General features: G+C 35.6%; 1 protein-coding gene across 2 annotated transcripts in view; it reads left to right on the forward strand.

The window, feature by feature from the left end:
• Positions 1–25414, forward strand: part of LOC108906826 (rho GTPase-activating protein 29-like) — a 27292-nt gene extending 1878 nt beyond the window's left edge. Inside the window, exons 1-8 of one of the 2 annotated variants that reach the window (XM_018710244.1) lie at positions 12876–13021; positions 20368–20549; positions 20610–20748; positions 20831–21395; positions 21457–21779; positions 21838–21934; positions 21986–22261; positions 24553–25414. In XM_018710244.1, coding sequence (XP_018565760.1) covers positions 12971–13021; positions 20368–20549; positions 20610–20748; positions 20831–21395; positions 21457–21779; positions 21838–21934; positions 21986–22261; positions 24553–24995 — 2076 coding nt within the window. In that variant the 5' untranslated portion in view covers positions 12876–12970 and the 3' untranslated portion in view covers positions 24996–25414. Of the gene's footprint in view, positions 1–12875; positions 13022–20367; positions 20550–20609; positions 20749–20830; positions 21396–21456; positions 21780–21837; positions 21935–21985; positions 22262–24552 lie in introns of those variants that run through there. The other variant, XM_018710235.2, reaches the window with a different exon arrangement.
• The last annotated feature ends 812 nt before the right edge of the window (positions 25415–26226 follow it).

A 26226-nucleotide genomic window follows, 5' to 3' on the forward strand; every position in this document is an offset into this window, starting at 1 on the left:
AGTTTCTAAAAGAACCAGTTTATCTAATGCGTATTTTTGGATATCGAGTTTTTACGAAATATAAAAGTTATGGCAAAAAATGTCTTGAGGGGTGGTTATTTCAACCCTTTTCGAGGGGTTAAAATTTTCGAAAAATACTTGAAAACTCGCATCTGTATTAGTAAACAACCTGTAAAAAATTTGTTACATATTTGTACCTCGTTCGTTCGTTTTCAAATTACAGCCAAATTTCATAATTTTTTTGGAAACTTTGATGGCCCATATCTCTTCAGGGGTGAACATTTTACTAAAGCGATTTTTTGCAGATCGTGTTCTTTTGAAATGTAGATTCACTGATATTATTTATGCTGCTCCATTCAAAAACACCCTGTATATCCATATCTTGCAATTTAGGCTTAAAGATCTCCAAAGACGAATGGTCCGATGATGCCTATAGGCACAAATGGCGCAAAATTCAAATCTTGCGTGAATTTTGGGACACCCGGTATATACTGTAAACGTCACAAACATATTTTTAAACTAAGAATTCACGGTTTCATGTACAAATCTTTCTGTAACTTGAAAAAGTGGCCTAAATGCAACCTTTTGGCTATTTCTTTTGCAAAAAAAGTGACAAAAAGTGATCTAAATAATTTCGCTGGAAGTTCTGTTAATAAAATCGCAAATAAGTGGAAGTAATGATTTTCAAAAACGGAAAAGTATAGGGTTATGTTCACAGTCTGATGGCGGACACTTCGAAACCAAGGCTAACCTTCCAAGACTTGCAGGCTAGAACACTGTTAAACTAAATATTTTTTTACGTTTATTTGTTGTTATGTTAGTGTATGTATCAACCATCTTCACAATTAATTACATTTTGTGAGAACTTTCTAATATTTTTTAACTGCATTTTCTGATCTAAAATAAAAAGAAAGTGGATGTTAATTATTATTGAAATAAATTCAAACATTAAAATTTTGCCCTAGAGCATTTCTTATAAGCAAATGTGTTATTTTAACCACCCTGTATGTATACATGGTGTTCCACCTAAGAGGGATCCTTCTGTACCTCTGTAACTGTCAAATTTATAAAAAAAATTAAATAAAAGTTGTCTTGATGGTGCTCCACCTCACAATACCGCTTACGGTTTAGACGCTATCTAGCCACATTTAGAGAGTTGAAATCGTGATTTTTTTCAAAAACAACAATATCTCGAAAACGGTAAGTTTTAAACACAGAGTGTCTACTAAATTTTTATTTTCGGATTCAAGGAGTTTTCAAGGTGTTCAAGGGTTGATTTTAATTCATTTTCAAGGAGGTAAATTTTTCTAGGGCAAACACTTTTCTCTTTGTCGAAGCTAATCGACGTTAATTTACTCGAAATTTTTCATTTTCTTTACTCAAAATATAGTTATTAACTTGAAGATGAAAAAAAATAAATAAATAAATAAATAAACATCTATCTGACCATCTCGCTGATTCTCTTTAAAAATTTAAATTCGAACGCATACGGGCGATTATTAAGTATCGCATTAAGATAGAATAAGATTGTAAAACTTTATAATTCTAAAGATAAAATATATAACTGAAAAATTGACAATTTAAACGTGATGATATGGGATATTTAAGTAAAATTGATCATCATAAATTTTACACTTACAACATACATTGAAATTATATTATATTGAAGGAATTTAATTATATTTATTAAACAAAAATAACAATACAATATCTGAAATAAAAATTTTATTACAATAATCGTTACAAAATTATATTAAATTGGTTTTGAGAACTATAAAAATTAAACAAAATTAAAATATTTCAGTAATTTATAAAATAAGAAGCATATTTTAAATTGTTTATCCAACTCTTTAATTTTTTGGTCATATTGTACCACATTTTTCTAATTTTCACTTATTGTCATTTCTAATTCTTTTTTTCTCAATTTAATTCTAAAATAGATTTTCAACTAGAAATTCTTTGTTGAAAGAAAAACTGCGTTCTACACCAGCATTTCCATGAAAAAATACTAATATTCGTTTTACAAATTCGACAAAATTCGCAGATATTCTTTGCTCAACACACAGTTTCATAAAAAAATTCATCTAGCTGATGATTTTTCTCATCAAACTTTAATAATTCTTTTTTTACAGCGTCATTTTCTACAAATTTAAGGTAATCCTTTCCAATTTCTTCAGCAATAAGTTCACCAAAGTGACTTAAACTTCTAAAGCCAGTTGAATCCGAATTTTAGCAATTTTCGGATTCAACATAACATAAGGGGAAAGAGAACTTGCTCCTCTTACGAATTTATAAGCTAAAGGACATTTGTCTTTCAATTTTTTACAAATACACAATATTATGTCACGGCAATCCATTTTAAATCTCATTATGTCAATTTGTAATTAAATAAAATGATTGCGAAAAATTTTTTCAAGGATCATTAGTTCGATTCAAGGAGGTTTCAAGTATTTCAAGTAGATTAAATCCATTCAAGGGGTTTTCAAGGGATTCAAGGAGCAGTAGACACGCTGTAAACACCATGTACATTTAATAAACTCTACCAAGGAATATTCAAAAACGCAGTAATATACAGGGTGTTCCATTTAAAATAACAAAGTTGTATATTTTCTTTACATGGCTCACACGATTTCAGGCAACTTTTATTAAAACCATTTTTTTAATAAAATTTACAGTTGCAGAGTTAGAGGAGGATCCCTCTTAGGTGGACCACCCTGTATGTCGATGAGCGCAGTACTCTATCTCTCCATATCTCCTTCAGTGTTGACAAGGGCCCTTGGGACCTCGGTTTGTTTATGATAAAGTATTCTGTCCAAATAAATAACGACAGAACTGCAAGCAGCGGTAGCGGAGAGATTTCAAAGGTCATCGGCTCACTAGATGTAGTTTATGACCTATAAATATTCTATCGGAATTCTTAACTGCATATTAGTCTACAGCGGCGTTGTAATGTTCTTGTTAATTATTCTATGTACGTGTCGGTTAGAAGAAATCCAATCGGCGTCGTTCTATCGCGACAACAACAAAAGAAACCTTACGCGTCGAGTTGGCTTTGGATTTTTCAATTTTCGAAAGTTTCTAGTTAATACCGTCAAACGAAGACATTGTGTGAAATGCAGAGGAAGCAATTAGTTTGTTGTCGCGATAATTGTACCCCATAACCTCGCTTCCGTTCAATTTTTGTACACTTTTATAAATAAACGGTATTATTAATCACATGTCGTACCATAAAGATAAGTGTGACGAGGAGTTCCTAGCAACGCCGCTCGTCTTCCTGGTGCGACGCACACGGTGGTCGGACAATGACAATAACAACTTTTTCCCAGTAAATTTGACAGGCTGAAGCTCTTCAACTCGTTATATAAATGTATTCCAAGAAAGTTACTATACAATCCGTCACTGGAAAATGTAGAATTTATATAACATTAATAATTGAATAAATTGTTTGCAGAAGTGGTGTAAAAAAAGTATAATTTGCAGTTCCTCTTCCGCACAAATCAGTGATTTGTGCATTAAATATTAAAATTAAAGCATCAAGGGATATTTTTCTGTGTGTATTATTTTACTAACGGCCGTCTTAAAACAATCACCCTGTACACAGCTATAATTACGAGTGTGGAATATTCCCGTTCGAATTCTTTAGAATTTCGCCGCTATCCAAACATACGATTCCAATATGTACTGCTTTGTGTGGGTACGGGTCGTTATTTCAACTAAATATTTAAATTTTAGACCACATAGTTGTTTATACGGCTAGTACTGATATCGGTGGTCATTAATAGGAATAACAGCCTTATTAGTCGCTCACAGAGAGATTAAATTGCCGTTGTTATTTTTTTTCTGTAACGTCAACAAACACTGATACAGTGTCGGCCGCAGAAACCGCAGATTCCAGAAATTCGATCCAAACAAGGACTAAGTAAAAAAATGTTATGTGATACATATGGCGTTACCATTTATTACCTTGTTTTTGTTGTCTGTAAATGTTCATTTTTAATCATAAACTTATACTATAAGTTGTAAAAGATTTATATGCCCGTTTGCACGAAATTATAGTCCACTACTCCAGTCGAATTAAATCGTAAAGTCTGAAATCTTGAAAAAATTATTAGTATATAGACATTTTATTGTACTTTATGACGGGGAAGGCTATAATATCAAAAAAGTTACTCGAAAGAAGTAAAGTTAAGTTGGCAAATTGCAAATAAGTGGCAAATTTACATGTTTTTTCACTTTTTTTACTGTCATTGAAAATCTAGACGACCTATCGGAATATTAATTATTTTATGTTGTAAGCAATTAAATTTCCTACAATTTAAGGTACCTAGAGTCATTTTTCACTAATTTGTTAACAGTAAAATAAAGGTCGAACATGGAAATATCAGTCTTCCAAAATTGCGCATTATTGCAAAAAGATTTTTGAACCGAATTTCAAACACTCTTAGTAAAAAATCTCGACGAGGCGCGAGCGATGTTCCCGCGCATGCGCGGGCCCGGTGCTCCTCCCGTGTGCACGCCGTTCATTAACGTTAACTTTCACTGCTGCTAGCGCGTTTATTACAAGAACTATCAATGTAAAACCTTCTGAAAATAAAAATATAACGCTTTCATTAATTGTCTCTAAAATCCCGGTCCGATACGTTCAATAATTAACTAACAATCTAGCTAACTTGGGAACAAAAAGGTATAATGATTATTTTTTTTATTAAAATTGCCGTAAAAATAAGCCCTGTTTAATGGAAAAGAGCGAATTCCCGAGCGGCTTTTGCCTGACCTTGGGACTATTTGTTTATAACGCTGTTTTACACCTCTTATTGTATTAGTTGTAAAGAACAACGTAATTTCAACTTTCTGAAATTTTTGTTTTTCAATACGTTTCATTGGATTTTAGAACGGAACGGAGGTAATTAACAAATACCTGGAGCAACAATTTCATGGTCAGTCGGATCGGCCTTTGGCACATTATGTTGGTCTTTGGATTGACCGTCTTTTCCATAAATTTAATCAACATTCATAGCTTTTTGCAATAATAAAGCGCAATTTTCGAAAACTGATTTTTTCGCGTTTGACCTCTATTTCACAGTTAACAAATTGGTGGAATAGAACTTAATATGCTTTAAATTGTAGTTAATTTAATTACCTACAACATAAAATAACTAATATTCCGATAGGTCGTTTAGATTTTCAACTCGTCAACTTAGTATTCCTTGTGTTTCGACCTTTTTATAGTTCAGATGGATTTTCTTGTTCTATCATTGTCTTACTAAAAGTGCGATTTCTTTGTCTATAAAAAAGTTGCACCAAACAATCATAAACCCTATTTAGTAAAGTAACTTTTGTTATTTTATGTTAGGTCCTTCAGCTCTTTCTGTTTTTCTTCATGGGCTTATCTTAAGATAAGAGTAAAAACCACAATGCTTACTAACTTCGGCGCAAAAGGCATAAATATTGCATTAGAGACACTCGCTTAACAATTTTTCATTTACGTACTTGCAGTGTCAGTTACTGAGAATATACGTAGTGCTAGATATTTCGCGTTTACGAAAATGAAAATACGCTCTAGACACTCAGATTACTATCTATGCCCTTGTTATTCCTATTGATTTAGACGCAGATAATGTGTTTAGATCACTACGGGTTAGTTTGCGTATCTCCCTCTTGTGGAACTTTGTCAATTAGTTTTTTAGTTTCTGAATTGTCTAATAGATGGCAGAAGCATTCGCAACTGAATACATCGAATGCCCTCGCATTTTTTATGTCGTTTTTAATTTCACTGTAAACTAACGGCTTTCGGTATTCTATCTATAAATTGTCAAATCAAAACGTTTATACACATAACAAATTACGAAAAAAAAAGATGAATGAAAAATAAAGTGTTATAAATATGAAGTCATGACTATTCATCCCATTTTTTATACTACGAGGATGGGGATAAAAAAAACATTACTTTCAGGTATATGGGAACTTGGGATTTTGGGTTTTTAGCCCTTAGAAATTACGCTTTATTTTACTAGGTACATAATAGTTGTTTTCACGTATTTAGTATTATTAAGATATGTCGCAAATAGTACGGTACAGTCCCTATAATATCTGTTGAGATAGAATTCTAAGAAGACCCCTGCGTCACTTTCTTGGAATTAACCGCAATCGACACCCGAGGTTGAAAGACATTGGCGGCGGAGCGTTCAGCGTAGCAGCTTGCAGTGCATACTGTGTTTCTTCGTAATTGTTCTTCGAATTCTATCTCAACAAGTATTGAACTGACTATATCTATCGTTAAATGCGTTTGTCTCGGTAGAAAACAAGTACATATTTTCACTTACAAAAACTACGAAAGTCGTAAAAGCGGCGGCAAATATAAAAAGTAGACCCAAGTCTGCCGAGGACCCTTTGCTCAGTGCCCCAAAGCAGCCATAGCTTCAAATAGCATAGCTTTTGCCCAAAAATTATCAAAATTTAATCAGAATCAAAAAAATGTTGATCCTACCCAACTCACAAAATTGCTCACCATTTTCTGGACACCCTGTGTATTACTTGTATCTTTAAAAAACTAATTACACATTCCGTAAGTGTCAATACGGATACTCTCTGATAGATGGCGCCGGTAGTGACGCTTAGAAGAAATATATCCTTTGGGCGCAAGTGGGGAAATAATTTTTTTTGATACTTTTGAGGAAGACTTCCTACGACGCTGTCTGATAGGTGTCAGTCAGTTTAACCTTGACTGTTTAGCGCCAAATTTATTTATTTAGACATCGGCAATTATAAACCGCGCTATTTCCCAAGCACTTCTAACAGCGTATCGGTTTCAACATCTGCAACGATGTCTCTCTCTTTCTCTACTAGGGAACGCCACAAAATGTATTCTATTACACGAAATTTTGGGAAAATAAAGACAAATTTGAACACCTGTTGTTGGTACAAAAACGCTAGTAAATTTGTTTCATTTCCTTTTGAAAAATTAAATTCTACAAGCAGGGCAGGGAAATTTACTTTGCCTACTTCCTTTGTAAGGACACAATAACGTACGTGACGGTATGAATTATTGTTCTTCCCCTGTCTTATCGGACGCACCTTAATTTGTACCAACTTTTTACTTTCTTCTATCGAAAGCAGGCATAGAATGATCACTAACGTGAAAGTGATGCTTGCAAGACCTAACCTTTGGTTATAAACGAGAATTTTTGCCTGCCCTTAAACAGACCCATCCAAGCTGGCTTGGATTTTATCCTACGCCCACTAGAATAAGCGTGGCGATTGTCATTTTTTGGGCGACCTACAACATTCTGAAGAATTTTACGTAACTTTTAGGCCTTTGACTTTTCCAGACGTAAAAAGAAAAATTATCGCTGGTCTGCGGTCTGTTACGTTTTCAAATCGAAAAGCTGCAGCGATAAATGTATCGCCAGTGGGTCGAGCAACTCTCGTGGCGGATTGGATATCACAAAAATGCCTGCGTAGCTCTCTCTGGTTATCTTATCAAAGGAAACGATACAAGGCATTTAATCACTTAGCACGGGAGGTTGACGTTAATATTTTGGAGGACGATCCGCAATAACGTCTTTAAATTTACCACTCGCAGAAAACTAAACACTATAAACTGTAGAATCTGTCTGTTAATTCGAACCATGTATATTTGTTTTAGTAGTTTTTTTCTCCTTCTCATTCTTTAACCGCAAGATGTTAATATTTTCTCGAAAACTAGGTTCGTGCGCACAAAATAACAATCACCGTTGTTTTTTTCGGCGCAGTGAGCGAAGTGGGGGTGTCACGTCCCTAACACCCTGTATTTATGGTATGGTCGACCCTCGAATGATTCTAATATGACAAGACAATCTCTAATTTGCTTGCAATTCCTCTTTGCCTTAAAATGGTGACTGACTGTCGAGAATTATACCAAGCTTTTCCTTAAAAAGTACTTTATTTTGAATTTTTTTTATTAATTCCAAATATCTGAGTATTTATAAAAAGATTATTGTTTCCATAACGAGGCAGGCTATGCCCTATGAAAATAGACAACTGAAAAATTATGCCAAATGAAATGTGACAGCTCTTGCTACGTGCAAAATTAGTGTTATTTGTGCTGGAAAAGTACTTGTGAACAAGGAAAATGCCTTTTACGAATGTGGAAGCGTGTGAATGTTGGCATTTTATTTTAAATATTTGGAAAATGCTGTTATAGCTTCAAGAGAATATGGTTTGTAATACCCTCGTAGAATACGCTACTCCAGACTCCAGAGAAGTATTTCAATGTTTAGCCAGACGCCACGACATTCTGTAAGAATATATCGCCGTGCAAGAACGGAAGATGATATTATTAATGGGTTAGCTTATGTCCATGTCAATCCCCAAAATTAGTATAGTATTAGGGAATTAGTTAGAGACCTGGGAATTTCATATAGAACACAAGTACTTTTCTCAAACTAACGACACTAATTTTGCACGAAGCAAGAGCTGTCACATATCGTTTGATATAATTCTTCATTTGTCTATTTTCATAGGACATAGCCTGCCTCGTTATGGAAACAATAATCTTTGTAAATATTCAGATATGAAAAATTGTATCCACATATTAAAAAAATTTGAAAATAAAGCAAGTACTTTTTAAGGGCAAGTTTGGTATAGTTTTATAATTTAATTTTGGCTGGGACTTTGGTCAAAGTTATTAAGAGAATTAAACAACCCTAAAATCACCCTTATTTAGGGGTTAAAAAGACAAAAAAAGTGAACAAATTAAGAATCGTTGATGATTCTTGAAATTGTAAATAATGTGAAAAAATGTAAAAAAAATTTTTTATTTTTTTTTTCACTTTATTTACAACTTTTGTATATGTGGGGGATGATTTTACCCCTTGACAGGGATGATTATTTTTGGAAATGATTGATAATGTATGGGAGCACTTGTGTATAAATTATTCTAATGAATGTATTTCGAAACATTATTTTTTTCATGCATTGTAATTATTATACGTTCTTTGAAGCCGCTGGGTGAATTTAAGGGTGGTTTTACCCTCATTTAGGGGCATTTTCCTTCGGATCTAGTGATTGTGGGTTATTACCGGTTCAATTATCACGTATAAAAGAAAAAGAAAAAAATTGTAACCTTTAATATATTTTTTGCATTTTTAGGCGTTTAGGGGATGATTTCACCCCTTTAGGGATATTAAGGGTTGATTTTCAATCCGGACAAGATCGTATCAAATACGAACTTAGATATTTTCACGTTCATAATATTATTTTGATATACATAGAAATATTAGGGGTTTTACAACAACTGTTGATGATTTTTAATTTGTTCACTTTTTTTGTTTTTTCAACCCCTAAATGAGGGTGATTTTCGAAAATTTTCGAAAAACAAAGTGATGCTCATTTTCATATTTCAAGACGAGCTTTTCGATATTTTTAGGATTTTTCCTGTCGCTTCTGTCAGTCTCAAAAACAGGCGGATTTTGCGGTCACTCTTTGAATAACCATTATACAGGGCGTAACTAAATAAGTGTAAAACATTTAAGGGGGTGATTCCTCATCGAAAAAAAGATAGGATCTTTCATATAAAGAAACTTCATTGGAGCATCCCTTGTTAAGATACAGCCCCTTAAAGGGGGTACATAAAATTTGTTTAACAATTTTTTTCACAAGCACTAAACAAGTTACAATATTGAAATTAACCTGACATTTTCTACTACCAAAAAGACACTTAGCCAGTAATTTATTTGGTTTACCCCATGGTTGTAAGGGGTGGAAAACGCAACCCCTAAAATTTATTTCCAACGTAATTTTTTGTCTTATTATTTTTTTACCATTTAAAAATTTATTTCCGATAGCCTGTTTCATTCTAAAAAAAAATGTCTCTTGAATTTTTTGCCCAAATTAAACCAGTTCGCAGCAAAAAATTATTTTACGAACAAGATACATATCGCCATAAAACGAAAATACGAAACTAATTTATCTAGTAGGCCGCCATTAGCGATACTGACAATTAAATTGGAATCAAGCTGTCAGTTTGTAAATTTTTGAAATTGAAGTAATACTAATTGTGTATTGTTCTGTTCTTAATTTGTTACTTTAATAATTCACTTGTTATTAAAATGGCATACACAAATGAGGAAATGGCTGATATGCATTACGTTTACGGTCTGTCGCAGGGGAATGGGTTAGAAGCTTCTACAAGATATGCTGAAATGTATCCTCAACGGCAGCATCCTTCACATAGAATATTTGTCTGACTTCATCAACGATTACGTGAATATGGTTCATTCAACAAAAGAACGCAGGATTGTGGTCGCCATCGAGAAGTAAGAACACCACAGCTTGAGGCAGCAGTACTTAATTTGATAGAAGAACAACCTACTACCAGTACTAGAAAGATTGCTTTCCAGCTAAATGTTGATCATATGACGGTATTTCGAATTTTAAAGGAACATCTCTTATACCCTTACCATCTGCAACGAGTACAGGCACTGTTACCGCGAGACTTTCCGAACCGTCTTGAATTTTGCAATTGGATGCTGGAAATGATTAGAAGAAATCGTGACTTTCTGAAGACGATCGAATTCACAGACGAATGTAGTTTTTCTCGGGACAAGATTATTAATTTTCATAATTACCACATATGGGCTGATGAAAACCATCACGCTATTGTCGAAACTAACCATCAAGAACAGTTTTCTCTTAAGGTGTGGGTCGGAGTTATTGGGGATTATTTAATTGGGCCTCATTTTCTACCTCCTCGATTAAATGGTGAGGCATACGTTCAATTTTTAAGAAAAGTGCATCCCCCCGTACTGCTGGAGGAAGTTCCTTTGGGCGTCAGAAGGGATATGGTTTTTATGCATGATGGGGCTCCCGCCCATTTTAGTCAAGTAGCACGTCAGCATTTAACTGAAACATATGCAAATCAGTGGATAGGTCGAGGAGGACCACAGAATTGGCCCGCTCGATCCCCGGATCTCAATCCTCTGGATTTGTCTACTTGGGGCCATTTGCAGCATTTGGTTTATCGTACTCCTGTTCGCGATGTAGAGGACTTAAGAAACCGCATTATCGATGCGTGCAGGGTAATTAGAGAGACTCCAGGAATATTTGAGCGAATACGTGGCTCAATGCGCCGACGTCTAGACGCATGCGTAATGTCTGAAGGTAGACATATTGAACATTTACTATGATTTCTACATGTTGTATGTTTTGTTATTATTAAATTAGTTTTGATTATTCCCCTTTAATCATTTAATGCAGGTAGTAACTACAAAATAACAGTAAATCCAGTCCGCATTTATGACGATGTATCTCTGTAGTTGTTCGTAAAATAATTTTTTACTGCGAACTGGTTTAATTTGGGCAAAAAATTCAAGAGACATTTTTTTTTAGAATGAAACAGGCTATCGGAAATAATTTTTTAAATGGTAAAAAAATAATAAGACAAAAAATTACGTTGGAAATAAATTTTAGGGGTTGCGTTTTCCACCCCTTACTACCATGGGGTAAACCAAATAAATTACTGGCTAAGTGTCTTTTTGGTAGTAGAAAATGTCAGGTTAATTTCAATATTGTAACTTGTTTAGTGCTTGTGAAAAAAATTGTTAAACAAATTTTATGTACCCCCTTTAAGGGGCTGTATCTTAACAAGGGATGCTCCAATGAAGTTTCTTTATATGAAAGATCCTATCTTTTTTTCGATGAGGAATCATCCCCTTAAATGTTTTACACTTATTTAGTTACACCCTGTATTACAAATTTGTTTATTTATGTTTATTATATTAGTTACGTTTTTTTTTCTCTAATAAATAATTATCATTGTGTACTTTGTGGTCGTAAAAAATAAAAAAACAAAGTTGGCCGATCAAATTGAAAATTGACAATCTGTTATAACAACTTTTAGTTCTCAATAACTTTCTTAAATAAATATTTTTGATATTTTTAAAAACAAAGGTACTCTACTCTTGACTATTTTTGAAAATTCACCGTAAAAACAGCCTGTATATTAATCAATTGGACTAATTTTTTCAATTTCCTAGTTTAAGGCCAAGCAGAGATGATGCCCAGAAGCTCAAATATCAACTCAAAAAAGTTTTGTCATTTGCACTCCACGTGCACTCAATCCGTGGACGAAAAAACGACAATTTTATAGCAGTTAGCCCCCTAGCGGTGAAGTTACAAACTTGAAAATATTTTAAATCAATTTCTTTTGGTCTTATTTGTTAATACATTTTCTTAAATACAGCCGCTCCGTACCGTCCATGGATCACCCTGTATATGGGCAGCAGACTTATCAATTATGATTATGAATATAAAAAAACCTATACTCTGTCTTTAATTGATGTGTCTCATCTCATTTTATATAAAAAAAATTGTTTGTAGCTGAACAAGGTAATTTTTGAATCGTAAATTAAGTGAAATGAAGTTGCAGTGAGTCGTGTGCTATTCTGTAACTAAGATCGTTACAGGGATATCTCCAAAATTACATAATTTACGATTTAAGAAGTCGACGTTCGATCGCATCTCTAATAGGAGCGCGTCAAAACCTGGGCTACACGACGGTGCAAGTCGACTCTCGGGAATTTGGCGCTGCTCGCTGTCCGCCCCTATCGGCTAGAAATAGGGGTGGTTTTCGGAATTCTTCTCCAGCAGGCAACGTTGTCTGGCGTTTCTCGTCGGTTTTCTCCGCTATATCTCGGTCGTCGAAGCAGTTTTCGCTTCTGTGGCGCGGCTCAACGTTTGAATTGAAACCCAGGCCGACATTTAAAGTATCCTCGCACGACAGGGGACGCCCCATTTTTCGACGCGCCGCCCGCACTACGCCGAGGCGGTAGGAAACCAGCGCGCCAGCGCATCGCGCCGCAATCGTTAGGGAAAATCATAAACAATAAAATAATAGCGGTCGCGCGCGTGTTGTGAAAAAGTCTTGGTGCGAACGTCTGGTGTCATGTGACTCTTACCCTCGAAGAAAAAATGTCAGAACCAGGAAAAAGACATGTTGGAGATCGACACCAGGCTACCGGATAACCTCAGGCTCGAACTCGAGGTAAAATTTCACTTAATTTAATGCAGAAGCTTGTAATGTTGCCAGATAAGACGGTCTAAAGGTTTGATTTTCGCATAGTAAGCGTTGAGTTGGAGAAATCGTTCAATTGTTTAAAATTGTATTCGTTTTGTCGCACGTATGTTTGTCGATTGGTACGATTGCTCCTTGGGAAATTGATTTTTTTAATTTGAGCACGGGTGTAGTTTTTGGCAAGCCCTCAAAACCTATAGAAAGATGTGGATCGACATAAAATATATATTTTGCTGTAAAACGTTGAAAAATAAAGCGCTGTATATTTTCCAATTACCGTGATTTAATCGAGAAGATAAATTGAGGTCAAAATGTTTAAAGCAGTTTCTGAAAAATCATGTGTTTAAATACAGGGTGATTGACAAATGGTGACCAAAAATGAAACCTCGTATTCTTTGATGAATTTAAATGGGAGTCTTTCCTATAAAGTTTTTATCTAGGACGCTTTGTTAAAAGATACAGGAACTTTTTTAAATAATTTAAAAAGTAGTACGTGAAATAATTTGAAATTGGGCACATGTATTTATGTAAACATTGTCCAAAATCTGAGGGTTTTTCCTAAAATTTATATGCTCCAGTGGCGGAGATACAGGGTATCGGTGGCATATTTTTCTAAACAAAATAGTATGCCACTGATTTATGGTAACAAAAAAGCTAGATGAGATTCCCTTCAAAATGATGCGTTTTCAAAAGTTTTTGGACTAATATTGACTGAATTATAACCGGTCAAATTTAAATATTTGTTAAATTTTCGTCGTTTTTAACATAATAATGATTATAATTCTTATTATTTATACAACAAATTGGTTCTTTACTCAATAAAAAATTATTTGAAAAGTTTTGTTTGTTAATAATAAATAAAGATTTTCACAACTTAGTCAAAAAAGTTAAAAAAAAATTAAAAATCTTAATTTTTGCTTTTTTTAAATTGTTTATTAACGATTTTTTGCATAAAATTTTTTAAATAAACCATTTCGATGGGAAATTCAACTCTAAATAATTTTTCCTATGAACTATAGCGAAATTTTGCTTCGTTTTCGAGCTACATTTAAAAAACTGAAAGGGGTGCAGTTTCACCTCTATCTCCAATTTCCACCCTCTAATTTAATAGCACTCCGCGACTTTTTCATCTAAAATGACCATTTGAACGATTCATGCAATAAAATATCTTGAAAGTCATAGTTCCTTTTAAAAAGCCTATAAGTTTTCTGACTGAGAAGGCTTTGAAAACAAACAAGTTTGACATTTAACGTTATTAGAAACGTGTTAACACAAATCAAAAATAGTTCTTTACCCAAACGAAGGCAAATACAATTCAATAAAATGTTTTGATCTAAATTAACAAAAACAAACGCACTTGCTGTCATTAACAATCACTCATTTTTAAATACGGTAAATAATTGTTTGAAAATTTATCAACATACGTGCATTTTTTTCGAAATGGGCGAAGAGAAGTATCTGGCGTCGTTTCGTGTATGGCTTTTGTGATGGAAATGTCCCAACAACCGCAAGAGAATACCACTGATTCCCCGATAGAAGAACCCCAAATCATCAGGTATGTGCTTCAACTTTCCGAGGATTGGGTGAGCCTGGGGTTTCGAAAACTCAAGGGATTAGTGCACCGCACAGACAAAAGGTTGCATATCATAAAGAAGCTGTAATAGTCCTAGTACAAGCACGCGTAGAATTTTGATGACTTTTAGTATTCTGGGTGGTTCCTCACCGGCCAGTAGCAAGTGATTACAAGAATCAAAATGAGGCAAGCTAGGATGTTCTACAACGGAACTGTTATTTAATTCGCTCAATTCATATTTACGGAGCACAAATACCATTCTGATGCAGTGTGTGATATGTGATATGATTGCCCGCCGTCATTTCCCGTTAACATGTCACATCGACTTAGCTGTTGTTAAATTGACTTTCTAGGTCACATCTATAACCATTACGCGCCTGTTTTAATGTCCCCCGTTAGAAATGTTGCCGTTTATTTTTTTCGGACGATGCGATAAATAATACACATATTTACAGGTTCGTTTTGCTACACGTTGATTCTCCTTAACCGCATCGAAACTGCTAGGCATGTCAGAAGTGGTCGAGTAAGTAAATATGTCGTTTTATCAGCGGTTTTGTTTAGAAACTGGGTCGTGATACGTAGGCCTAACATGCGCTGGTATTCGTTTTCGTCCTTAAGCCTAGGGTATGTGGGTTCGGGTGCTTAAGTTTATGAGTTTCGGCCAGTGGCTTCTTTGTTCGAAGTGTATACCTCGTTGCTCATGTGTGACGCTCGAAGTGATCGCCACCCTCGCCCTTATTGAACCCTGGTTTTGAAGTTGTGGGGTTTTAGGGTTATTCAGCTTCGGGGTTTTGAGGTTTCAAATTGAGGCCTTTTCGTGTTTTCAGGTTATGGGGTTTCGGGGTTTTAGGTTAAAAGGGTTTACTATTCAAAAATGAAGGTTTGTGCCCTATGTGTAAGTTTATTCGCTGCATATTTTGGGCTCATCAAATTTTGAGGTTATATATTTTTACGGTTGGGAGTTGTATCATTTCACGGCTTGTCAAGATCGTTCGGGATCATAAGAATGTGGAGTTATAAGGTTTTAACATGTTGCAGGGTTGATTTTGTTGAATTCTACCATTTTTCAGCTATTTTTTGAGGTTAGAAAAAAACTCTGACGTAATGGGACCAAATGAGTTGCAGATTCGGTTTCAGCGACCGAAAAAACATATAATACGATACGTTTGGCCGAGGAGACCTTTCGTCAATTTTTTTTTGTGGTCCTGTGTTATTTAAAATTTAAGATATTTAAAGTCATTTTTCATAAATTTGTTAATTGTAAAATAATGATCGAACGCGGAAAAATCAGTTTCGCAAAACTACGCATTATTATTGCAAAAAGCAGTGAATGTTGATGAATGGAGGAGGGCCCCTAAGGTCGGTTTTTGACCTAATTTATTTTTAGCTGAAAAAATCTGAAAAAAAATTTTTTAGTACCTACTAGCAACACTGAATCGTTACCACCCTAAACGGTGCCTCCACCCCCTTAAATGAGATGACACACATTTACATTGAATAAAACGAAAATGAAAAAATCAATAATTATCACTTTGAATTTCGTGATTCTGAATTCACAATTGTAATAATCAGTGATCCAAGAAAGTTTCAATAAACAAATATTTGAGGATTATGAAGATCTTTTTAATTTTTTTGTCCGCCATATGGAATACGTCATTTTGAATTTCGTAATTCTGCCTTCAGATTCGTGGAGACCCAAAAAACCCCACTACACAAAAATTCGTGCATTTTAAAGACATTTTAATTTTTTGTCCGCCATATTGAATCCGCCATTTTGAATTTCGTGATTTAGAGTCCAGATTCGTAATCATAGACCCAAAAAACCCCATTACAAAAAAATTCATGCATTTTGAAGACATTTCAATTTTCTTGTCCGCCATATCGGATCCGCCATTTTGAATTTCGTCATTCTGAGACCAAATTCGTAATCAGCGACCCAAAAAACTTTTCAAATGTAAGATTCATAGGAATTGAATGTCTTTCGCATCTGTAAGCTCTTAGATTCCTCTAATAAGAGATGGTTAGGGGCCCTCCTCCTTTATAGTCCAGTTACTCAGAGTTTTTACCGAATTCTTCAAACGTAACATTAATTATTTCTACTTTTACCATAAAGTGCAATAAAATGTCCACTAATAATTTTTTTTACGTTCATTCGACTGGAGTATTGCGCCTTTTCAAGCCTTCCACAGTTGGGCAACGGCGTAAAGAATTCGTCATTTACGACAGACGAACGCCTAACATTTTATTTGTCGACTTGTCACCCGTCGGTTGCAATTAACACATTTTTGTTTGACTAGGCCGCGTTTCGTAACCAGTTTGAAAAGGGGGACGACAGTCTCGGTGTTTTAGGATTGCGTTGTCGCATTGCCACAGTTTGGACGTTTGAAATTTGATATGGTAATATGGATCCAACGGTTTTGAACATAGACGAGTGCGTCCAGAAGCAATATTTAGTCTTATTACCCCGTTCAAACCGAGGTTCTTTCTCCTTTGTCGATACGCTTCCGTAATACAAAACGGTCCATCAGCCCAAGGAAGCACAAATCTGGCATCGCTTCGTCGTACCGAAATCGAAATAATCAGCGCCGAGAGCGCGTGCTTCCTATTTCCTGTGAAAGTGTTATTAAAATAATTATTATTGCTAACGCAATCGGGCCGCCGTTTCTACACTTTCCCATGATTCGTCCTTGGCACGAATGGATCTGCTGTGTACTATCCGTGGCAATTAAGCTGTTAATTAAGAACAATACGCGTTCTGGCGTAAAAAAAAATAATTAACGCCGTCATTAACAACCGTATAAGACGTAAAATTCGATATTTCTCAACTTATTTTCAACAAAAAAAGAACGTCCTAAGGAAACTTTTGGTGGGCTCTACGCCAGACTCTGCTGGCACCTATAGACTTTCCCGTTTTTCGAATTAAAAGCAGACCTCAAGTCTGGCTTAAATTTTTTATTGGAAAAATGCAACATTTTCGTACAATTGATTAACGCGACATATCTAATTTTGTACTTTTTATCAGTTCAAGGTTGCTCATCTGATATAAAACAATTACATTGATATTTAATGAGTAATAATTTGATAAATGTGATAAATAAATGGATTGATCTTCGTTCAGTGCTGTAATTTAAGATAAAATTAGTCGCAATTTGGAGTACTCTCCATTATTATTCAGTTGTTCGCATACAAAAAGGAATAAGGATAATGTAGGTACCTCATTTATAATGAAAATGTATCAAAACAGAAATATGCCACAGTCCATCAAAACTTCCAAACCATGCACCCGTTAATTTTTCACCTTCCGAGATATTCCAATAATATTTTATTTCAAATTCTTCGAAGTATTTCGGTGTATTTCAAATAGTAGTAGTCATTGAAGCTTTTCACCTTCGAATGCTTTGAAATTGAACCGATCGACTTGAAATTTGGCAGATAGTTAGAGAAAAGGTCAACGAACATTACTGACTCTGTTGGGGGTTGACACCCTTCTCGGGGTGGAATTTTTTTTTTCAAAAATCTGGAAATCGATAGAGAATCACATTTTGAGCAAAAAATATTCGAAGAATTTTTTCGAGAAATCATTAGTTTTTTAGTTATTCACGTTTGAAAACTTTGAATTTTGAGTGAAAAAAAATACTTTTTCAAAGTATTTTTCGCGAATAACTCAAAAACTACGCATTTTATTAAAAAAAGTGTAATGAACAAAAATGTAGCTTATAAATAAACAGAGAAAGTTTTAGAAAGTGTTGTACGTCCTATACAAAGCGAAATATGGTTAGTGGAATGGGACTTGTTTTGGGGGGAATACTCGAATCGATGTATTCAACGTCAAATAACGGAAAAAGGATTAATTTTACGTGTATAACGCTCCGGGAGTTGTTTTTTGCAGTACTCAAAAAGACCTTCAAAATGAGCGCTTATAAAAGTTAATTAGAGCAAAATTGAAGGAGTTATCGTCAAAAACAGATAGTTTGTTCATATTTTTTAAGGAAAAATGAGCAGTAAACGCTAATTAGTTTTGTTTTAGTGTTTTTCATACGATCCTGAAGTTAGACCGGTTTAGAATGCGTATTTTTTTAATAATGTACGGTAATAGTTGAAAACGTATTATTCATTATTCAAAAAAAATTGCCAAATTTATATAATAACTCTGAAACTCGCATAAAATGAGATAATAAAAATGTAGCTTTTTTTCAACAAATATTTTGCTTTTTTTATTCCTATAGCATAAAAAATAAAGGAGATATCACCGCTTGAAGTATTCATTTTAGTGAAAAAACAACCTGTCTCGAGTCCTTCGATCATTCCCTTTAAAAAACGAAGGACTTAAAAGGTTTTATATGCAAACGATCTTACAGATCTTGACATTATCTTTAAAATGCTTTTTTGTAGGATACTTATAGCTTCAAAATTAACCTAGTTATGGTAAAAAAACCAATGACATTTTTTCGGAGCAAAATAGTCTTTCTCATTTTTATGTATTATATATTATATTATACAAATAAAATAAGTAAAAAAAAATTAGTGTGATTATTTATATGCAGCGTAGCAATTTAAAAATTGATTATAATAAAAATATTTTACATTAATATTGGTAAAGGGGTAGTTTATAAGAGTTGAAAATGGCAAAAGTAAAATATTCTTTCATAAACAATATAAGGGAATTTTTATTTTAAATTATTGCACAGTTATAGCATTCCAAGATTTAAAACGTAATTTTTTATCATTTTTTTTTTGGCACAGGGGTGAGCTATAAGGGTTGAAAAGTGTTATGAGATACAAATTCTTTCATAAGCAATGAGGGAATTTTTATTTTAAATAATTGCACCGTTAAAGCAATCTAATCTTTTAAAAAGTAATTTTTTATCATTTTTGTCAATACAGGGGTGGTTTTTAGGGGTTGAAAGGGATAAATTCTTTTATTATCTATAAGGTAACTTTTAGTTTAAATAATTGCACGATTTAATCTTTCCAAATCTTTAAAAATTAATTTTTTATTATAATTTTTTACATAGGGGTAGTTTTTAAGGGTTAAATAAAGGGTCGAAAAGATCAAATATATCATAAACATGTTTGAGAACATGGGACACTATTTGATCTTTGTGCTTGAACAAGATGTTTATCAATAAAATGCTTAAAACTTGATTTTTTCAATTTTTTTTCACCTAAAAAACTGTCTACGCCTCCGTTTTCTAGTAGATTCTTGATACCCGATTTTTTCGAAGCCGCGGCTAATAAGACTCCTGGGGAGGCGTAGAACTTAGTATTGCTGTTTTTTTGTAAAAAATGATACTAAAATAATAGTCAGAGACTTGGTTTACCGTGGTCCGAGAGTCAGTAGTCGATTCGTAATTATGCGTGTGTCACTATCTAAATTTTTATTTTTATTGATTGATGACAGCGATGTCTCTGTATTTCGCTGTCTGCGATGATTTTTTATTTATTTTACCTTAGATTTAATGCAGTCTTGGATTCGGTGACAAAACAAAAAGCATCAATCGGGCCTTGAACTTGAGCCTAAGATAAGCCTTATCCTAAATTTTCATGCAAATCCATGCGGTTTCAAAGAATTCGGAGGTTACAGCTGATTTTCAGCTTCAATGACTACTAAAAGTATTTTTGAGTATTTGAAGTATCTCGGTGTATTCAGAGATTTTCTTAATCATTTAACAATGACAAATATCAATTCAACTCAGTGTTCCACCAATACTGTTGGATTTATTGCTGTCTTTTCTCGTTCCAGGACCTGCTCAAGTCCTTCAATCAAATCAAAAACGAGAAGTCGGAACAGCCGAACAACCCCAAGTTCCCGATATCGGAGAACGACGAAGTAGAAGATGATGTCCAGGTGCGACGAAACCAGACCATCAACGCGTACAGGTTTTCCAAGACCACGGATTTCGACTTCGGCAGGAAGTGGACAAGGTGATTCTTTCCCAGCACAAGCACTTTGCTTCTAACTAATTAGACCGTTATATTTTCTAGCAATTCCAGAGATTTCGAGGTAAAGGGACTGACGAAGATGTTCATATCGAGCGAAACGTCGCCCATCAAGCTAAAGAGGACGGATACACTCAAATTCCAGAACGGTAACTTCTACAAGGTGGACGATAGTTCCAAAAAGGTGAGCATGATCTGAGTGTTGACCCCAATCATTGATTTTTGACTTCCTGGGGATATTGACCGTTGAATTCCTCCTTTTACAGTTAATAAAGTCCAATGTTACATTGAAAAGCGCCAGACTCCTAAACAGGAAGGACGTGGACCTACGGGACGCCAACAACTTCTCCTACATCCTCTTCTTCGACAGTTCGAAAGACGCCAAGTTGTTCCTAGAGAGCGACAAGATCCGTTGCTACAACGAAAACGACAACAAATCGACCATCACCAAAACGCTTCTGCGGCTGCTGGGCAAGCGGTCGAGCAGGGAGCTGTTGGAGAGGAAAGGGATCTACCAGAACGAACCGATCTTCGGAAATACTCTTAGAAATATTTATAATACCGAGAAAGGCGTCCCGAGATTCATCATAACGACGATGGAGCTGATCGAGAGGCCGGAGAACATAACCAGTCTGGGAATCTACAGGACATCAGGCAACCTGGCGACCATACAGAAGATCAGGTTCGAAGTCGACAAGGGTCGACTGGGCATCCTCAACGAGTACTGCAAGGACGTGGACGTGCTGACGGGATGCCTGAAGCTGTTCTTCAGGGAGCTTAAGGAGCCCCTCATCCCTTGCGATGTCTGCGATAGTCTGCTCAGTGCGACGAGTGAGTAATATAACCTCCAAATTATTAGTCTTTACATTCGCTACTTATATTATTTCCGCAGAATCGGATAAGAAGTATTCGAAGAAGGACAGGGGGCACATACGGCAGATCATAAGCAAACTACCCGAGGCCAATTCCGAGACGCTGTACGTGCTGATCAAGCACCTGATCGAAGTGGTGAAGTACAAGGAGGAGAACAAGATGGACACGTACAACCTATCGGTTTGCTGGGGCCCCACGATAATCTTCATGGCCGACCCGACCCCCACGGCACACACCAAAGACCCCATGGCGCAAACGGCCGACGCCGCGCGCGCTTTCGACGCCCTGCTGACCTTTTACATCGACCACCCCGAAGAGCTCGACTTTGGTCGTAACGTTCACGTTAGTACGCGCAAAACCGCTAAAAAAAGCTTGTATTCACGCAATTTTCTCCTTCCAGGACTACTTAGACAGCAACAGGAACCCAATCCAGCGACATGACTCCAAAGAAAGCGTTAGAAGCGTCGACAGCAACACGTCCAAGTCTCAGAAGAAAAGTACGTCCTAGTCTAATTTTTGATATGTGGTACTAACGCGTGGTGTTTCAGGTGGCAGTAACTCGAGCTTGAACGTGGACGAGGTGCTGAAAAAGTCTATAGAGCTCATCGAGGCGAACATCAACACCGAGGGGCTTTACAAGAGATCGGGTTCCTCGGAGAAAGTCAACAAAATCGTCAAGAAGATGATGAAGAAGAAGGTGGGGGAGCTGGAAAGGCACAAGTTCGACCCCAACGACCTCACCGACTCCCTGAAGAAGTACCTCAAGGACCTCCCCGAGCCCTTGGTGACCCAGGAATGCGTCGAACAAGTGAACAAATTCTGTGGTGAGTCGACGGTGCATTATTAAGAATAGAAATTGAAGCTGAATTAAATGTTACCAATTGCGTTCATAATATTTTTAATGATCACAAAGACGAACGAGCTAGTTGACTTACTCAAGTGTAATAGAACATACAAAAGCCTAAGAATGTGATAAAGCTGCTTGATAATTTTATATTATATGTTTTTTTATTATAAATAAGAGTGCAACTTTGAGTAGGGGTCATATTTATAAAGAGGTTACCTTTGATCTTTAGAAACAATTGTCATAAGTTTGTTTTTTTTAATTCTATTGTCATATCACATCAGGTGGATTGGTATTATATAGATTATCCCATAATCTAGGTCAAGTAAGTCAGAAATAAACTAAACACAGTGCTTCAAAAAAAAATAGTAATGAACAATTTTTATTAAATACTTGTGAAGTAATTTTCAGTTATTGCAAATCTATCAAATTATGTATTTTTGTTAATTTATTACATATATTTTATACTGTACTTCAAAATATTTTCGAATATTTGAAGTATCTCGACGTATTCAGAGATTTTCTTAATCATTTAACAATGACAAAATTTAATTCAACTCAGTGTTCCACCAATACTGTTGGATTTATTGCTGTCTTTTCTCCTTCCAGGACCTGCTCAAGTCCTTCAATCAAATAAAAAAAAATAGTAATGAACAATTTTTATTAAATACTTGTGAAGTAATTTTCAGTTATTTCAAATCTATCAAATTATTATGTATTTTTGTTAATTTATTACATACATTTTATAACACAGCAAAAATATCGCAGACCGGCAACATTTTAAACTAGAAAACGAGCTATACTTTTCCTAAGGATTTTTTTTGTTAACCTCAGCATTGCTTTATCTTCTCGGGTTTTCGAGATGTCCTAACCTAAAAGTGCGAAAATCACAGGTTTTAGCTATATTTGAGGTTATGTTACGTCAGAGATATTTTTTCTCCACAAAACTCGTTAGCCATTTGTAAGTATCCTGATTATGAATCTGAAGTCTGTTATAAAATTCAAAATGGCGAATCCAATATGGCGGATGGAATAACAGCATGTTTTGTTTGATTCAGCTCCGCTCCGAGTTCGTTTCGCCAATGCAGTGGGGTCGGTTCAGGTTCGGTTTTCAGGATTTTTGGAAAATTACCGATTTGGGGCTTATTTTGTTTTCGGGGGTTTTTGGGGTTGGTTGTTCCGGGTTCGGGGTTCATTTTTGCAAATTTCACCTTGTTGGTTTTAGGTTGGCGGCCAAATTTTTCAAAAATTACCGGTTTGGGGCCAATTTTGTTTTAGGGGGGTTTTGGGGTTGGTTATTCCGGATTTGGGGTTCATTTTTGCGAATTTCAGGTTGGGGGCGGCCTAATTTTTCAAAAATTACCTTTTTGGGGTTAATTTTGTTTTGGGGGGTTTTCGGGGTCACTGATCACGAATCCGAGATCAGATTTACTAAATTCGTTTTAAAAAATTTAGTCACCTTAGACTAGACAGAAAACCCGTGAATACATATTTTACAGAAAAAATAACAAGATATAGCCGAAAAAAAGAAGGTTAAAACATGATTGGGTACTCAGGTTATAAAGTAAACAAAAATATTACAAAATGAATTTCGCAATTCTGACCTCAGATCCGTGATCAGCGACACCGAAAACCCCCGTATACCAAATTTGGCGCGAATCTGTTATTTTTCGAAAATTCGTGATATCTGACCTTAATTGACCCGTTTTTTTGAGTTGAGGTTAGAAAAAGAACCATCAATTCTGACAGCGGATTCACGTTCGGCGAGATCTTAACCATATAAATGAACATTTGATTATAGAAAAAAAAAAAATTTTTGCATATTTCCTAGCACTTTTTCGTGAATGTTGCTATTTTTGACCTGTTTTTTGAGGTTAGGAAATTCTGACACCGGATTCGTGATGGTAAAAATACTACGGATAACCTATGTCGCATGAAAAATACAGACAACTTTTTTTTATAGTGTGGCTATGATATCGACGAATATGACGAACTAACCAATTTCAACAAACGATTTCTCGGAGGTATTCGAACGATTCAAAACAGATTTTGTAGCAAAAAAAGTAGTAATTTCCGATACCATAAAGAGTTTTGTGGAGAAAAATCACCTTGTGGTGTAACATAACCTCAAATATATCGAAAAACCGCGTTTTCCGAATATTTAGGTTAAGTTAGGGTATTTGGAATTCGGATTCCGACACCTTGTGAGAAGAAATAAACCATTACCTTAAAAAGATATATCGGAATAAAAATTCTCTATTCCTGTTCCAGATAACACCCCGTGCTTGGAACCGAACAACCGCCAGAGGATCGCCAGCGTGGTGGAGGGCCTCCCCAAGAAAGACACCTTCGTGTACCTCCTGCGGCACATAATCAGAGTGATGCGGCACGAGCACCAGCACAACGTCTCCAGGACGGACATGATCTCCATCTGGACGTACGTGCTGAACTACCAGAACAAGGTGATCGATTCCAACGAGAAGTTCACGAGTTTCCTCAAGGCCGCCTTGAACGTCTTCGACGAGACCAAGCCGGACGCCGTGCCGTCGCCAAAGACCTTCTCCAACGGCCTACTCAACGACCTGAGGAACTACCAGAAGGACAAGGACAGGGTCAGCAAGTACGACAATGTGCCGGATGCGGAAGGGAGCACTTTGAGGGAAGCGACGATTCTGGAAGAAAAGACTGAAGAAGCCGAGTATACGAAGTTGTGAATGTAGTTTTTTTTTGTCGGTCGTTGCCAAATAGAAGAGTTTAATAAGCGCCTGCTACGAGTATATGTATGAACGCAATAATTCCTTGTTAGTTTCAGGCATTTGTTTAATATTATTATGTAAGCGCAGTATTAGCATATTCCATTGAAAAAATATATATATCGTTATACAAAAAAAAAAATCTGTGATACGTTGGAGATGTCATTCCGTTTTATTGATTTTTAAACAGTTTTAATGGGAGTTACATTGTTACCGTCTCAGAGTCTTGCTTTTTATTTTAGGACGTCAGCAGTCGTTAGGATTAGTGCCGCCGCTCTTTTTTTTTTGTATTATAAGTGCCTTTCGTAAAGGTATGTATTTATTCGTAAGAGATATAACGTTTGTATATAAAGTATTATTGGAATAAAATTTTTTGGTAATTTGTCGTTTCTTTCATTAAACATATTATCGTAGTATTTCGCCTGTTTCTAATACCTGCAACAATTCTTCAAGAGAAACTCGCATAGCGCAATTACCGCTAAAATAATCAAATTTACCCGCCAAGTCACCCGGATGAGACGACAATGTATGCCAATCTGTCGCCGAGGCGCAAGGAGCACCAAAATTTTCACCACCGTTTCCAAAAATTGGCAAAAATAAAAAACATCCTAGAAGTCGCACCACTAAATGACCTTAGGGTCGGTACTAACCAAAATCATTTTCAGCCTTTCAACCCCTAAGAGATGCCAGTAATCGTCAAAGATGCAGTTCTTCAAACTGCAAATTTTCTGGATCTAGACCGGACCATGCAGCAGGCCGCCAGGCGGAATCCACTTAATCAGCGTACGAACATCAACTCGGGTTTTCCGCAACTTGATAACCAGAGCACGGATGCTTGGCCAGAGTACGTACTCGATCGGAAATTGTGCTACAACTTAAGTAAATCAATAAAGCTCATGAATTCTTAAAAAACCGCATTTCGAGTTATAATTCTCTCAAAAATTACCAAATTGAGCGCAACGTTCACATACACCTGTCATTCATATACGAGTCGAGCTCTTGTTTCCCAATCATACATCGCTCCTAAAGCTTGCCATACCGGTGCTCTAAGGAGGCCGTACTCTATAGAACTCAAGTGCGTTTAGCCAGCGCAAATAGACAGTGATTTTCCGACGTTAGGGTAGCGGACCCGCCAGTGCTCGAACCAATATAGTGTAGTAACCATATTGAGTTGAAAACCCGTTACACAAAT

Source organism: Anoplophora glabripennis, unplaced genomic scaffold, assembly GCF_000390285.2.
Source record: "Anoplophora glabripennis isolate ALB-LARVAE unplaced genomic scaffold, Agla_2.0 scaffold59, whole genome shotgun sequence".
Classification (NCBI taxonomy): Eukaryota; Metazoa; Arthropoda; class Insecta; order Coleoptera; family Cerambycidae; genus Anoplophora; species Anoplophora glabripennis.